The 17,728-nt window shown below is 37.6% G+C and overlaps 1 protein-coding gene across 5 annotated transcripts in view; it reads right to left on the bottom strand.

Moving 5' to 3' along the window:
• The window catches only part of KYAT3 (kynurenine aminotransferase 3), a 68,168-nt gene that overhangs the window by 3,044 nt on the left and 47,396 nt on the right, over positions 1-17,728 (bottom strand). For 4 of the 5 annotated variants that reach the window (XM_006093899.3, XM_023758233.1, XM_023758234.1 and 1 more), the window contains 5 exons: positions 14,734-14,810; positions 13,423-13,512; positions 9,313-9,499; positions 4,381-4,457; positions 4,034-4,120 (listed from right to left, as the gene is read on the bottom strand). In XM_006093899.3, coding sequence (XP_006093961.1) covers positions 4,034-4,120; positions 4,381-4,457; positions 9,313-9,499; positions 13,423-13,512; positions 14,734-14,810 — 518 coding nt within the window. The remainder of the gene's footprint in view (positions 1-4,033; positions 4,121-4,380; positions 4,458-9,312; positions 9,500-13,422; positions 13,513-14,733; positions 14,811-17,728) is intronic. The other variant, XM_023758232.1, reaches the window with a different exon arrangement.

Here is a 17,728-nt window from a genome sequence, read left to right as displayed (position 1 = left end):
TATAGCTCATAGCGGCTCCTTTTTTTTTTTTTTTTTTGCTCACTTTGATTGAGTTCTGTTTGTACGTTCCCACTCCATTACACCTACTGGTCCTAGTGTTCTGGGTAATGAGCTTTGCTCCTGCAGGCTTTGTCTGGATTGGAAGATGTTTTTGCAGATTTGGAGAAGGGAGGAGCCAGGACAGCACTAGGAGACAGCAGAAATTCTTCCAGACTCACAGTAAATTTTAATATGATTGATGTAGAGTTCTTTTAGATTTTACTTCTTCCTAACTAATGGCTACCTCCAATTTAATATATCTCCTCCACAATGTCTCAGCACACTTTTGCAAAGTGAACAGGGTGAATGAGTAAATCTATAACCCAATCAGAATCTTTTTTTCACCCTGCCTCACACAGGTTCCAGATGACATGACTATGTTTCTGCCCTGCCTCTTCCCTGAGGCCACATGGGTCTGGAGAAGCTCTCACTGCCAGTGCACTTACTGTGCCTATTGTTCTGAATAATGAGTATGCTACCTGATGGGCTCTGTCTGTAACTTGAAGATGTAGAAGCAGGAGCCTTTCTAGGTGTCTTCTCTGTACCATTATCTTCACTGTTCTTGGCAACTCTTTATCATTTACTGGGGAATTTGTCTTGCATTCTATTAGTTGTTATTTTTTAATTTTCACTAGAGGAGAGAGAGAGAGAGAGAGAGAGAGAGAGAGAGAGAGAGAGAGAGAGAGAGAGAAAGAAATACGGAAGAGAGAAACATTGATTGGTTGCCTTCCATACACTCTCAGACTGGGGGATCAAACCCTCAACGCAGGTATGTGCCCTGCCTGGGAATCAAACTGGCAATCTTTCAGTGCATGGGATATGACACTCTACCAACTGAGCCACTCCATCCAGGATCCTAGTTGTTATTTTATTTTTAAAATAATTTTCATGGAGAGAACAATTTTAAAACTGGAAGTCTAATGTTATTTTTTCCCTCTGTTAGTTCTATTCAAATGATATACATCTAGAGCAGTGGTCCCCAATCTGGGGCACATGCCCCACAGGGGGACAATTTGATTATTAAGGGGGACAATTCGAGAATGAGTTATTAACAGTGATTTTTTTTGCATTTCTTATGGTTCTAGGGGCCTCATATACAGTATATAAATATATATTGTGACATATTTATACATTTCAGTTCTTTATTATATGTTTTGAAACTTTACTTGCCATTGGCCAATAGTTAATGGCCTTTTAGGCTTTCTCCAAGTGAAGTTTATTTTTTGAATAATAAGAATTATATGTCACAGGGGGGCATCAGAATTTTAGAGATGCTTAGGTGGGGCATGGCCAAAAATAGGTTGGGAACCAGTGCTCTAGAGATTTCTAGATCCACTGTAAGATGAGAGTATTAATGGCCTTGCTCTTCACCACGCTTTAGTCAATTAAATTTGATATTGTTAGGTTGTTAACATTCATATTCTACTATGGGGAGTCTTCCATAGTCTATAGGTTGCCTCTAAAAGTTGAAAACAATGTTTATCTCAATCTGACTTGGTTTACAGATGAATGTGTTGGTGTAGAGAGTACCTTAATACCGGAATGACTGTTTTCAGTAGCAATCACATCTTAAAAACAGCAATAATACATTCTGATTTTTTTTTACAGATCTGATGATAAATTCTTTCAGCTTTCATTTATCAGTGATGTATATATAATTTTCAGTTTTAATGGACATTTTCCTAGATAGAGAATTCTGGGCTGATCTATTTTTTTATGTCAGCATTTTGAAGATGTTATTTCATTATAACCTGGTCTTCGTTGTTTCTAATAAGTAGTTAGCTAACACTCATATCTGCTCCTGTGCCTGTGAATTTAGTTTTTCTCTGGCTTATCATTACTTTTGGTTTTTAGCAGTTTGATCATGGTGTGTCTAGGCATAGGGTTGTTGTCTTTTTGGTATATCCTGTGTGGTTCACTGAACTTTTAGATCTATAGGTTGCTTTACACCAAATCTAGAAACATTTCTGCCATTATTTCTTAAAAGATTTTTTCTGTTACATTTTCTCTTCTTTTTTTGGTACTCCAATTACATGTAAATTGTCACTTGATATTGCATCAGAAATGTGAGGCTCTATTCATTTTTCAAAAGTAATTTTCTTCTCTGTTCTTCAGATTGAATAATTTGTATCGATCTGTATTCAAGTGGACCCTTTTTTTCCTGTCATCCTCAATGTTTTATGTTTAATGCCATATACATTTTATTATCAAACTAGAGGCCCGGTGCACAAAAATTTGTGCACTTGGGGGTAGGGGGTCCCTCAGCCCGGCCTGTGCCCTCTCGCAGTCTGGGACCCCTCGGGGGTGACCACTTGCTGGCTTAGGCCTGCTCCCCGGGGGATTGGGCCTAAGATGGCAATCAGACATCCCTCTGGCAGCCCGGCAGCCCTCGGGGGATGTCCATTTGCCAACGGGGAGCAGACCTAAGTTGTAGTCAGACATTCTTAGCGCTGCTGAGGAGGCAGGAGAGGCTCCCACCATCACTGCTATACTGGCAGCCATCAGCCTGGCTTGTGGCTGAGCAGAGCTCCCCCCTGTGAGAGCGCACTGACCACCAGAAGGCAGCTCCTGCATTGAGCGTCTGCCCCCTGGTGGTCAGTGTGTGTCATAGTGACCAGTCATTCCCAGTCTTTCTGCTGTTAGGGTCAGTTTGCATATTACCCTTTTACTATATAGGATAGAGGCCTGGTGCACGGGTGGGGGCCGGCTGGTTTGCCCTGAAGGGTGATCTGGATCAGGGTGGGGGTCCCACTTGGGTGCCTGGCCAGCCTGGATGAGGGGCTGATGGCTGTTTGCAGCTGGTCAAACCCCCTTCAGGGTGGGGGTCCCCACTGGGGTGCCTGGCCAGCCTGGGTGAGGGGCTGAGGGCCGTTTTCAGGCTGGTGGGTGACTGAAGCTCCCAGCCTCTTTTTTTTTTTATTCTGGGATTTATTTACCTTCTATAGCTGTCACTGGAGCTGAGAGCCGGCTCCAGCTCTGAGGCCCAGCTCCAGCTCTGAGGCCGTGGCTGGCTGAAAGCAGGTATCTGGGGTTTGTTTGGCTTCTATAATTGAAACATTGTTGCTGTCCTGCTCGCTCCAGCTCTGAGGCCCGGCTCCAGCTCTGAGGCCGTTCCCAGCTGAAAGCAGGCATCTGGGTTTGTTTAGCTTCTATAATTGAAACTTTGTTGCTTCTGGAGCTCAGAGCCGGGCTGCAGCAGGCGGGGAACCTTGGCTTCCTCCATCACTGGAGCAAGCAAGCCTCCTGCTCACTTCAGCTGCGTGGCTGCCGGCCGCCATCTTTGTTGGTAGTTAATTTGCATATCCTGCTGATTAGCCAATGGGAAGCATGTCGGAGGTACAGTTAATTACCATGTTTGTCTATTATTAGATAGGACTAGAGGCCTGTTGCAGGAAGATTCCTGCAAGAATAGGGCTTCCTGTGGCTGGAGTGAAGCAGAGAAGGGACTGCCATCTTTGTTGGGTTTATTTGCATACTCACTCTGATTGGCTAGTGGGTGTAGCAGAGGATGGTCAATTTGCATGTTTCTCTTTTATTAGTGTAGATATCACCCTTTAGTTCTTGAATTTCCACTTAATTATTTTAATCTGTCCACTCATTATGACCATATTTTCATTTACATACTTATAAAATCTGCTTACTTATAATATTTGCTTTAAAGTCCTTGTCTGCTAATTTCTCCATCTGGGTCACCTTGAGATATGTTTCTACTGACTGCTTTATTTCCTTTATTTAAGGGTCATCATTTTTTGTGTCTTCACATGTCTAGTAATTTTTTATTGCATGCTAGCCATTGTAATGTTATATGGTAAGATGTCTGATTATGTTTAAACTCAACACTTATTCTGGTACACAGTTAATTTCATGGCAGCTAGATAAAATTTAAAAATTGCTTTATAAGCACATCATGTCTAGAAAGAGAAAAAAAATGGTGATCTATACATAAAATGGAAAGACATTATAAGTGTGTTTTTTAGTAGAACAGAAAACTTACTTTAATAAAGCAAAATCGCACAAACTTCTCAAACTGTAACTTGGTCTCTTTGTTACAGAATGCTGAAACTGGGATGGCTGAGAGTTTCTAAAAAATAAATTGGAAGGTAAAATAAGAAAACTACTTACATTTCACATATTAACCCTAAACATTAGGAAAAATTGATACTTGTAAGTATTCACAACAATTTCAGAAAAAAAAAAAGATTAAAAAATCCTCCAAATAGGCACTGGTAGACTATCATGTAACAAAAGTATAGTTAACATTGTTCAAAGCATGTCAGCAGGTTTCCTTTATAAATTAACTATAAAATACAACACAATATTGCAAAGGCCAATAACTTTTACCTTATTTTTAGTCATCCATTTCACAAATTTATAGTCATAAGGTTCATTGCTATTCTTCATATCAGAGAGGTCTGCATCTAAAACAATGAAAATTAGATAACCTATGTATTACATCTGAGGCAATATGTATTTAATTTCTGTTAAATTCAAATTTTTCTTATGAGATATTCACAAAATCTGCTGAAGTCTCATACTGCATATGGTGGGGTAGAAAGTGAGATGCCACAGATTAGCTTTACCGATACTTTAAGGCAGTATTCAAATATGCATCTGATTGATCATATTTGTGCACACACCTCTTAGCCCTGGAAGAGAGTAGGAAGGGAAAGGAAAGAAGTGTTGTTTTTCCACCTAGAAATAATATAAGGGTCTGTGATCATTATTAAGAAAATGGCATCTATATAGAGTATTCATCATAACACTTATACCTCCAAGAAGTCATCAGCAAAGGTAAAGCGCCTGTATTGCAATCTATCATTATCCCCAAATCCTAGGTTAGTGTCTAGCATATAAGCAATAAAAAGCGTATGTGTTGAGTGAGTAGACTAATATTACTCATTATTTGTAAAGGGAACGTATCTGTGTAGATCTTCCAAGTGATATCCTTTATTGTTTATCTCTTTCTTCCACACATTATGCTTTTTTTAAAAAATGTTAAATTAGGGAAAAATATGTATTCCTATTCTTATCTCTCATGCCAATCTTGCTTCAAGGTCTGGGCTAGATATTTCTCTGGCATTCAACTTCAGCAATTCATATTTCATTGATTTGTACTCTTAGGTCATTTTGAATGGCAGAAAGCTATTTTGATGATTACTGTTTTGATGATTACTGTAATCATTGAAATTTTACAATTTATTGTTCAAAACAGATTGAGACAGTTTCTGCCCCCCCCCCCCCCACAACACACACACTGAATACTACCAGGTCTCTTTACTTCATGGTATAAAAACCTTGACATTGAAGAAAGTTTCACCTATATTTTTTTAAAAGATCTTAATATGTTTTTACTTAATGATTTTTTAAAAAATATATTTTATTGATTTTTTACAGAGAGGAAGGGGGAGAGATAGAGAGTTAGAAACATCGATGAGAGAGAAACATCGATCAGCTGCCTCCTGCACATCTCCCACTGGGGATGTGCCCGCAACCCAGGCACATGCCCTCGACCGGAATCGAACCTGGGACCCTTCAGTCCGCAGGCTGACGCTCCATGCACTGAGCCAAACCGGTTTCGGCAACTTAATGATTTTTATTTCTAATCTCCCCTGTGCTTTTAAGAACATAACAATCCCATATAATAATGCTAATAATATACTACCACATATTGAGCATTTACTATTTGCTAATAAGCATGTTAGATAATTCTCTCACTTATTTGTCTTACAATTCTAAGAGGTAGCTATAATCTTCACTTTTTAGATGAGGAAATTAAATTACTATTTCAAGTATTTCACATTATATATATGTATATGTAGTTAATTCATGTTTGGCTCTAACAAAAATGATCACTTTGAGAAGTTAGAGTCTAACTGTAAATTATGTGAAAAGTCCATGTGACAAGTACACAATAGTAGTGTATTCAAAGGTGACCCAGAGAAAGGAGTGATTGATTACCTATAGCAATAGAAGGAAGTAAAGGAGGACATTAACTAACTGCAATTGATACTAGCTGTACTACTTATTCTAGTAAAGCTTAGAAAAGAGGAATTCATTGCTGTGGTGCTTAAAAGGAAAGAAGGCAATAAATATAATTCTAACTATTTGACAGTTATAAGAAAGCTAAAATCTACTTCTTTTGAATACTTGTCAGAATTCCTCAAATAAACTAAAACTATTTACTAAAGGTACAAGTTTGAACCATATTATAAAAACATTTGGGTATTTAAGTAACCTATGAAAATCAAAATTGGTTTTTGTATTCCCACTATCTCTTGCATAATTTTGGACCATACTATCCCAGTAAAACAACTGTAATAATCTTCTATTTGTCGTCTTATCTTCTAATCAAATGTTTTCATTTTTAGTTCTAGGATGAAGGTCACTGGTCTAGAGAGCTGCTTAGTATGGCAGAAAAAAAAAATTCCCTGGTGAGGGCATGGATCTCTGGGTTCAGAGCCCAGCTCTGCTACTTGTTGATTAACTTCAGTAAATTTCTTGATTCTCTATTTCATCTTTCTCACCTATCAATGAGGATGTAATAGCACCGATCTCATTGGATTTTAGTGAGAATATGACATTTGTAAAGCTCTAAGGATAATACCTGCTATATCGTAAATGCTCAAAAATATTAACCAGTTAGCCACTGCTATGAATTTTAAAGGGAAGTCATTACTATGTTCATGTACTTTATGGTTTATTTTTATTTTCAAGCTACCATCAAATGAGTGTTGTTGTTTGCTTTAGTCTTTAGCATATGGTGGGACTGCCTCTAGTGCATGGAAGAATTTCTACATTCAAATTAATCTGAGCAAAGATGAACGAGTAAAATAAAAGGAACTTGCCTTCATATATAAAAGAGTCTTAGAGACATTACATTTTCCCCCACAGGTGAAGAAGGACAATGAAAAAGAAAGTTTTCTTTTTTCCATCATTACAAAAAATTTTCTAACCAAAATCCTTTCTATTCTTATTACAACCACACTAGTTCAAGATCTAAGACTTAAACTAGTATTTTATGCAGGACTGATTGTCTAAAGATAGAATGGGAAACTGTTTAAGAGCTTAATGCAATAAACCAAGAGAAAGTTGCATCATTGTCCTTTTGATGTTTAATGTCACAATGTGATAAATTCTTTTTAGGATTTACTATCTCAAAAAGTTTGGTTTCAGGAAAGAATTATTTTCATCTAAAAAGTTGTTGGGCTGCCCTGACCAGTTTGGCTAAGTGGCTAGAGCGTCGGCCTGTGGACTGAAGAGTCCCAGGTTCAATTCCGGTCAAGGGCATGTACCTTGGTTGCGGGCACATCCCCAGTAGGGGGTGTGCAGGAGGCAGCTGATCGATGTTTCTCTCTCATGGATGTTTCTAACTCTCTATCTCTCTCCCTTCCTCTCTGTAAACAATCAATAAAATACATTTAAAAAAAAAGTTGTTGGTTTCTTTTTATTCAACAATTAGGTAACTAATTCCATTTGCTGCTACAAAGTTTGGTTTTGAGTTAATAATGCTAATTACAATCCTAAATAAACCTAGGTGACTGAAATATTTACTTCTTCCCCCTCCTATGTACCAATGATTTTATCTTATAAGTAAACACATACATTATTGTATGAAAGACTTTTTCTTTAAAGAGGTGATTTCCTTTTTTTCAGATTTAGACCTTAATTTGAATTTGAGTAAGTGCAAGCCACAGTGCTCTGCTCATATAAAGGGCTTAATATAAATGGGTCAAGTGAATTTGTTGCTTGGTTTAAGGCAAAACCAGCAATGCTAGCATAAATGTAAAAGTACATTCTTTCTAGAATCCAAATGCTCCAAGTATTGAAATACATGTTTGAGCATATCCAACATCTTACAATGCCTTTTAGGAACCAGGCACTAGAATTATGCCTATGTGCACTGTGAGTGGCCAGAGGAAGTTACAACAGGTAGTAGTTGTTGTTCATGAATCCAGGGTGGTTTTTATAGTTGCCAAACCCAGATCACTCAGCAATAATAATGTCAACTTTTATGCCAGGCATTGGTCTTAGTGCTTTCTATGCAGAATCTTAGGAAATCTTCCTTCCCATAACCCTATGAGGAAGGAATCACTTTTATTCCCTTTTTTATGGATGAGGAAGTTGAAGCTTAGATACAGTAATAACATACTCAACTGCCATGGCCAGCACTTGGCATAGCTAGAATTCAAAGTCAGGTCTGTTGACCTCTTAGGTTAGATAGTATATGAAATACTTTTAATCCGAGTTAGTTCACATTCTTTTGGAGAGCAGATAAAAGTATAAATTCTTTTAAATAAAGTAATTTATGTTGAATATTTTGTGGCTTTCCAATTTAAAGCAAAAATACAATTAATGAAAACTGTGCTATTTCTTTTTATCATTTCATGAAATGAGTTGCACATTTAGACCAAATATAAGAAAAGTGATTTCAAAACCTCAGAGTATAGGAGCTTAAGAGCCTGGCAAATTTATAAAATTTTGTATATACAAAAGGTTTAAGTTCAGTGGCATATAGCTTCATTGTGATAGAACCTTAAAACATTTAAAACTATTTAAAATGGTTATAATTTTTGTCTGAATAAATTATGCTTGATAAAATTTACCATTAACATTATAGTTTTTTGAAGAAAAATTAGTTATATATGAAATGTTATCATGCTTCTAACTTTCTACTTGTATGGCATGTCAGAATTACATACAACAGCTTCAGGTAACGCTTTTGGAAACAGAATTATTGGGAATCTAGCTGTGTGACTTCAGACAAGTTATTTAAAACTTTCTAAGTCTTTAAACATGGAGCTGAATGCTTCTTCAAAAGCATGTTTGAAAGTGCCAAGCATGTAGCATGTAATATTATTTTCCTTCTTTACTTCATTTCAGTATATTCTAAAGTGGCAAATAATCCTGATGGCATTGACACTTTAGAAATCTTATTTTTCTCAAGTAAAAAGGGAAACTAAAATTTTACTCAAATGAACACAGGTTACATATATGATTTCAGTGTTTTAAGTTACACACCAGAACAAGATGACAGAAAATTCTATGTTTAAGAGAACACTTACAACAACTGGCTCCATAATTATGTAAACACAGTCACATGAAAGGTCAAGGACCTAACAGTCCAGATGACTGTAGAAAACACTGACATTGTGAAAGTCATTTTTTCAAAGAAAAAATGCTGAGATGGCTTCGACACCAATCTTTTCTCGTAATTCTGATATAACTTCACACATAAGTTTCTATATATTTGAAATTATGGAAACCTTTACAAACCTAACAAAGACACGTCAGCAATGATGAAGTAGCCTCCGTCAGGAACTACAGGTTTTAGGCCAACACTTTCAAGTAAATGTGCCATCCGATCTCTTTTTACTTCCAACTCTTTTGGTAAAGAATTAAAGTAACACTCTGGGTCATCCATGCGCTTCATGTCAGTCCAAAAAGCTTGAGCCAAGGCTTCCTGTATGTTAAGATTGAAAATGTGAAAAGGAAATATGGTAACGTTATTTATTACTGAGTTTAATAAATAAAGACCAAATAATAATACTATTGGCAAAAAGTCATTCAGGGAATTACAGCTGAATTCCTGTGAACCTATGTTAAACTCTACAGATTAATGGAGGAATCAATTACACATAAATGATTAAATCTAATGTGAAGAACTGAGAATAAGCAATGAAATTCCAAATTGAAAGAGAGATTATGCAAAGATGACATACTTGGAAATGAAAAGACATTATGTTATTTTCTGTTGAGGTGAGCTGTAGAATGACTTGTTAGATCCAAGTCTAAAGGATGACTGGAGAAATGACGAACTAGCCAGCCTTTCCCCATTACCCTGGAGGACGGAGTGGAAATGAAAGCTGACCCACTGTGCCATTCCTCAGAGGTGTGCGAGTCCCTGTCCTAATCATGCGTATCCCCCAAAAGTGGTCTAAGGCCACAGGGGTTAGAAACAAGTTTCTGGGGCATGTGAGTGGCTTCCCTACCTTTCCTCAGGAAAGTCAGACACAGGGGTGAAAGTGGGCCCAGAGAAAAGCCAATGCCGTTAGGCAGGTGTCTGAGAGGCAGTAGGTCAGGAACAGGTACACACATCTGACTCAGGGCATGCATAAAGAACATGGACCTATCCACGCAGGAGGGCCAAAGCGTGGTAGGCAAGTGTGAACTGGGACAACTTAGAAATATTGGTTCTCAGAGCCAACCAGGAGATCCAAGCAACTAAGCAAGAACTTGGGCTAGTTAAGAGATAGAAGGGCGGCTGAAACCGGTTTGGCTCAGTGGATAGAGCGTCGGCCTGCGGACTGAGGGGTCCCGGGTTCGATTCCGGTCAAGGGCATGTACCTGGGTTGCGGGCACATCCCCAGTGGGAGATGTGCAGGAGGCAGCTGATCGATGTTTCTAACTCTCTATCTCTCTCCCTTCCTCTCTGTAAAAAATCAATAAAATATATTTAAAAAAAAAAGATAGAAGGGCAGAGCAAAGTGTCCAAATTTTAAGGAAATTAATCACAAGACGTATCAAGAACTAAAGGATACATTCAATTACTCAGTAAATTACCAGAGTTATGTTAAAATTGGCATTGTGATGAATGCTGGGGCTAGAATGATAGACAAGATAAACATGGTCCTTGCCTTTATGAAGCTTCCAGTTAGTGTGTATTGGTGAGGGCAGGGAGAGAGATGAGACAGACACGGTTGATTACAGGGTGTGATTTGTTCTGGAAGAACTGAGAGAAGTCTAGTGTCATTGAAGGTAGGTAGCAAGATAGATAACATGGCAAGAAATGATAGAGAGGCAGAGAAGCTAAATCACAGAGAAGACTGCATGCCAAAACAATGCAGCAGGAAAAAAATAATAATAATTCCCCAGTACTAAAAGATAAAAAACCTGGATAAATAAGGATAGGTTGCTTCAGCCTAGAAATCTGTGGTTCTGCTAGAAACTTGGGCCAGTTTCCAAACATGTTTGTCTGAAGGCATGGGCAAAAAAACAGGCCACTTCGCTGAAATGGAGAATAAGATGGTTCTGAAAAAGGTGTTCTGGATTCCTAGCCGAATCTACCTTTTCCTTAGCAACTTATTCATTCCCCTATAGCAGGATGATTGCCCTAGAAAATTCAAAGCTAAGGAGACATAAACATCTCTCCTAACTAGAATTATACTGGACGCCTCTCTCTCATAACCCACTTATGATCCATCGGCGTCTACCTTCAAAATACATTCAGAACCCAACCCCTTTTCACCACTTCTACCGTCCCCATCTTGGTTCAGTCCACTGCTGTCTCTCTTCTCGATCACTTCAACAGTCTTCTCACTCAGCTAAGAGTCCCTCTTATAACGCAAGTCAGATCATGTCACTCGTGTGCTCTAAGCTCTTCAGTGGCTTCCTACCTCACTCAGTCTTTACAGAGACAAACATGCCCCTACTTGATCTGGCTCCCAGCGACCTCTCTGATTTATCTCCTCCTACACTTACGCCTTAATCATCCTATTTCAGCCTCTATGCTTTTCCGGATATAAACATGACAACCAAGCTGCCTGACCCCAGGGCCCTTGCACTTGTTCTTTCAGTTTGGAGGGTTCTTCTTCTCTATGTAACCATGTGACTGTTTATTCTCCTTCAGTTTGTAGCTCAAATGTCCCCTTCTCAGCGAGGCTTTCAAAGATCACTTAACATCATATATTCTCCCCCTTAGCACTTTTATGTCTTCCCTCTTTACTACTTGATTTTTCTCCATGGCATCTATCAATATCTGACATATATTATTAAAATTTTTATTTATTATCTGTGTCTCCCCATTAGATAGTAAGGTCCACGAGGGCAGGAATTTTTAGCTGCTGTATCTCTAATACTCAATAAATATTTGTTGAATAAGAGAATGGATTTATTTTCAGAGGATAAAATGAATTCAATACTATATAACAAAAGCAAATGTCAGAATTAGCCTTTATCATGGTCTTACTTTAGAGTCACTGGAAAAAAATTTGTAAAATATATATTTTTTCTTATTCATAGGCATTTATGACAGGAAGCAAAAAGTAAGTTTACTATAGTCAACATATTTTATTCTTTGGCCTTTTAACTGCCTTCCAGAAAAATAAATTTTTTTCAGTGTTCTGATTATTCCCAGAATGATGGCACATGGATCCCTGTTTTATAAATATCTTTTAAAAATAGAAACTATAGAAAAAAGATATACATTAAAAATTCCTTCACCCATCCCTGTCTCTATCTATTAATTTCATCCCTACAAACAGCCACTTTTATTAGTTTTATCATGGGTCCTTCCAGAGATCCTTCAAACATACAAGCAAAGTTTCCCCCTTTCTTATACAAAATGTAGCATAAATATACACTGCTGGGTATCTTGCCTTTTTACTTTACATTATATTCTGGAAATTTCTCCATATCAGTAATTATAGCGCTTCCTCACTATTTCCCTTTCTTTACTTTAAATTTTTAAACAGCCATGATGTTAGATAGAATAATGGCCCCCAAAGCTGTCCATGTCTTAAAACCCAGAACCTGTACATAAAATGAACTTTGCAAATATGACGTAAGGGTCTTGAGATGGAGAGATTATTTTGGATTATCTGTGTCTAATGCAATGACAAGGATCCTTAAAAGGGAAGGAAGGTGGCAGGAGAATATGTGTTGACAAAAGCAGAGGTTGGAGTGATGCGACCATGGACCAAGCATGCGAGCAGCCCCTGGAAGCTGGGAAAGACAAGGAACGGACTCTTCCTTCGAGCCTCCAGGAGGGATGCGGCAATGCCCACACTGTGTGGTCAGCCCTGTAAGACCCATTTCCACTGCCGACCTCTAGAACTAGAAGTTGGAAAAAAAATTGTGTTGTTTTAAGCCACTAAGTTTATGTTAATTTGTTACAGAGAAATAGGACACAAATACCATCATATCATATTTAAATGTTTAGCTAGATCATGGTTTACTTAAACCAACTGCCTGTCGATGGATAATGACTATTCCTTATCTTCTGCAATAAATGGCTGTGTGCAGACAGAACTTCTTATGTGCACAGGAATAGTTATAGAGTAAATTCCCAGAAGGGAGATGCTGGTTCATTGGGCAGGCGCTTCTATAGTTCAGCTTGGTGCTGTCACTGTCCTCCAGAGGCAGAAGTACTTTGTAATCCCACCAGCAAAGAAGGTGTGTTCAAAGTTAAAGCTTGAGGTACTAAAAAACAACAAACTATTCTTAATAGCAATGACTGTGTGTCTGCTTCTAAATTCCCAAATTATACCCGAAGCCCTGCTCAAAGAGGACATGAAAAAAATAACTAAGGCCATTCAAACACACAACATTAACATAACACCTTCACTAAAAGACCATGCCTCAACCCCAAGTTACCATAACACCTACCTGTAGAGGAGTTGCACAGGTATAGAGGCTGTTTTGTTGAACTGTCTGTAAATGTTTTATTAAATGATAAGGACCAATGGACCAGCCAAGCTGGAAAAGGAACAGATAAAAAGCAAATTTCAAAAAGTGAATCTAATCGTATGTATCAAATCTAATAGATTAGATAAGCTTAATGCAATTACTAAGTATATTCAATTAAAAAATGTTCACACTATAAAAGTAGCTCAGTTTTAGAATCAGTTCAACACTTCTTTTTGTGTAAAAGTTTCCAAATGGAGTCACTAAACTCTGCTCTCAGAAGGTAAATAGTACCCGCAATCATTATTATCTTCCTCTCTTCTGGTTTGCTACTTCTGATATTCTGCAGGTCTAAATCACTGTACCAAAGCTTGTTTGAACTACTTATAGATTAAAGTAACTATGAATGAGGGTTTAAGGGATTCTTCCATTATTTGGTTCTGCAGGCATCTTTTTTTTGTTTTAACTAAACTTTTAATTTTGAGATAATTGTAGATTAATATGCGGGTGTAAGAAATAACATAGATTCCTTCTAATCTTGACCTAGTTTCACCCAATGGTGACATCTTGCAAATCAGGATACTGCCATTGATATAGTCAAAACATAGAACATTTCCATCATCACAAGGATCACTCGTGTTGTCCTGTTGTGCCCATGTATACTTCCCTTCCCCTCACCAGTCCATATCTAGTCCCTGGCTTCTTAGTCATGTTTAGGAGAAGTGAGATTTGAAGATAATCAAGTTTCAACTGGATAAATTGTTGTGCTTCAAAGTGCAGTGGCTGAGTGCATACATTTGGAAGCTAGCTTGCAAGCCCTGGCTTGAAATTATTAGCAGTGCAACCCTAGGCAAGTCCCTTAACTTCTCTGTACTTTTAGTTTTATTGTCTTTAAAATGGAGATAATAGATTATATCTACCTCATAACATGGTTATGAGAATGAAAGGAATATGTACATGTAAAGCACTAAGAATCCAGGACATAATGTAAGTGCCAAAATATTGCTCTTAACATTTGTTCTCCTTTTATTTGAATAGGCAGTAATCTGAACATTCTTTGCAAAGAAAAATGTGTCATTAGTCGGTTACTTATAAAATAAAAAATTACCTATGTTTTCTTACTTATAAATAAATGATTAGGAACCAAAGAAAACAAAGGCCAATATGAAAGCTGAATGAGTAAATTATAAGCAAATAATCGGTAAGTATAAAAATGTGCATTTAAAACACACAAAAAATCTACAAGATATAAAGTACATGCCTATTGTTAAGCAATTAAATTCCTCATCTTACCTTCCAGCCAGTTACACTGAAAGTCTTTCCAGCACTTCCTATGGTTATTGTTCTTTCCCACATACCTGGAAAAGTGGCTGAACAGAAAAAAAAAGTTAAATAATTGCTTTCCAATCAATCTATATTTGGTATAATCTAAAAATATAAATGTATCATAGTATAGTCAGTATAGTTATAGGCTCTCAATCGGCTTTTTTATAGACAATGTAACTTTAACTCAAGCACAGTTGAAAATGTTACAATGCTTGAAAACATTATAATATCACAGCAAAATAATATGTAATAGATTGAATCATTTAAAGTAGCAAAATAATTGCCAGGGGCAGGAGTGGCAGAAGGGCCAGTAGGCAGTGGTCTGGGCTGGTTTGGTATATTGCTCATACAAGCTGTGGCACCCAGCACCCAGTGTTAATAGTAGATGTGTTTTGAATATAATCATTCCACAGTCCATTTTGGTTATACTCCTGGCTATTGTTTAGCTCACCTCTCTTCTGCTCATTTTCTTTTTTAAAAAAATATATTTTTATTGATTTCAGAGAGGAAGGGAGAGAGAGACATAGAAACATCAATGATGAGAGTGAATCATTGATCGGCTGCCTCCTGCAGGCCCCCTTCTGGGGATCGAGCTCACAACCCAAGCATGTGCCATGACCAGGAATCAAACCATGATCTCCTGGTTCATAGGTTGATGCTTAACCACTGAGTCACACTGGCCAGGTGTCTGCTGCCCATTTTCTGAATCTATATCTACAGAATCCTTAGGGCAACAATTCTAAAAATGTGGTCCCTACACCAGCAATATCAATACACCAGGGAACTTGTAAGAAAGGTAAGCTCCATACTTTTTAGATACCCCCCGTAATACCCCATGGCCAACAGCACTAGAACTTGTGCCTGAAAGGAGCTTATCTAACACAAGTACTTTCTCCACAATTCACAACAGAGTCTTCCTGCACTTCCTAGTAGAAACATTAGATAGTACTTCAGCCCCAGGCTTAGGAGCCACTTTAAACAGCAAAATCACTATTAAAAGGATGCTTGCTAATAGTAAGAGCTGCAACAAGAAGGCAAAGTGTTGCCTTGTTGACCTCCACTGGGAACATGCATACCAGGTGACCCCTCTGCACAGGTCTGAGAAAGAAGCAGTGTAATGACTTGGGGGTTACAAATATATTTTAGTGAGTAGGTAAGTTTACAAATACAGATGCCACAAATACTGAGAAATGACTGTTAAACATTTCAAGTTGATTGATATCTTTAATAAAATCATTCATTCATTTATTCATCCACTTGTTAAACATTTATTAGCAGCGATCAGGCGCCAGGGACTAAGCTAGGTCTAGAGGAAACAAAGACAAGAAAGATACAGTTCTTATCTTCAGGGGGGGTTAATGTCTAGTGGGGGCAGGAGATGAGTAAGACAACACTTGTAATACAGTGTGACACTGTAATAGCAACAGGCATGGAGTATTGTGCAAGGATAGAAGGCGTTAGGGTGCCTCTCTGTAGCCAGTAATGCTTGAGCTGAGACTTAGCAAATGTTTGCTAGGCAGGGAAGCTGTAAGGAAGGTAAATTTTGGGCAAAGGGAGTGCAGGAAATAAAGTCCTGGAGGTATAAAATGAAGAGTTTTTTTAATTTTGCTGGACAGTGGTACATTATTTCTCTGTTAATCTTCTGAGAATGCTACCTACAACACTGCTTTTTGGATTCAATAATTTAGTTGTGACGTTCTTCACATTTTTTTTTGCTTGTTTTTTTAGAGGCACAATAGATGCTCTTGTATTGTTCTAAGAGTTGGTACACACAACAGGAAAATAAACGCTCATTTCTGGGGAGAGGGGTAAGCTGTTTTCTTTCTTCTTTTTTAAAAAAAATATTCTTTTATTGATTTCAGAGAAATGAGAGATGGAAACATCAATGATGAGAGAGAATCATTGATCGGCTGCCGCCTGCACGCCCCGTACTGGGGACTGAGCCCACAAAGGGGGCATGTGCCCTTGACTGGAATTGAACCAGGGACTCTTTGGTCCACAGGCTGACACTCTATTCACTGAGCCAAACCAGCTAGGGCTAAGCTGTTTTCTTAAAGTAATCTTCTCACAGCTTACTAAAATGTAAAGTAGCTAAACAAATTTCCAAAACGAATGTATACATAGTTTCAGTCTATCATGAAACACCTGCCAGTATTTGTAAAGGTAGGAAAACAGCATAAATCAGAAAAGTATAATTGTATTCCTTGTGGAGTATAACAAAAAAGAAAAGATAAATGAATATTCAAAGGGTCCATTCGAAGAAGGAATATCCTAATATTGTACATAAATAATTATAGCCCTTCAAGTTCTGAGACAGTTCTAGACTTCCAAGTATTTAAAAGGACACTGTGACACCCGTGCCACTTCCTATGTGACCAGAGCAAATCTAAACTAAGCATAATGCAGAGTACCACTCTCCTTATGTGATAATATATATCCAAAATCAGAAAGGCCTATTAGTAACAATATTTAGATAAAATCTTTGAAAATGAAAGTTATCCAGAGAAACAAACACAATCCTAATATGTTTTCACTGTAAGTTACATATGACAGAGATTAAAGAGTACTCCTGTCAAATGTAGGTTTCATACACACCATCAAATCTAATTTAGTATTTCAAAAGAGAGCTAATTTGTTGATGGCTATTTTAGCCATACAAAAGTGGATGTAAACTGATCAGATAAATAGCTTACAAATAATTTTATACTAATTTCCCAAATCTTAACAGGTTAGTATACAAATATCAGTGTGTTATTCTATCTCTTCTATAAGAGAGGTTTCTTTTGTTGACTGAAACATCTTTTTTACTGAAACCTGGAGATATCATTTGAATCAAGAATCTGATCCAATAAGAACAAATTCCACTATTTCAATAAAAGGGGCCCTAAGTAATTTAAAACATCTAGACGTTCATGTCCTCTCAATCTCAGAGATTTTGGGGAGCCACAGAAGTTAATGTAAA

Source organism: Myotis lucifugus, unplaced genomic scaffold (assembly GCF_000147115.1).
Source record: "Myotis lucifugus unplaced genomic scaffold, Myoluc2.0 scaffold_126, whole genome shotgun sequence".
Lineage (NCBI taxonomy): Eukaryota > Metazoa > Chordata > Mammalia > Chiroptera > Vespertilionidae > Myotis > Myotis lucifugus.
Note: the sequence above shows the minus strand (reverse complement) of the source record. Positions and strands in the feature narration are given on the sequence as shown.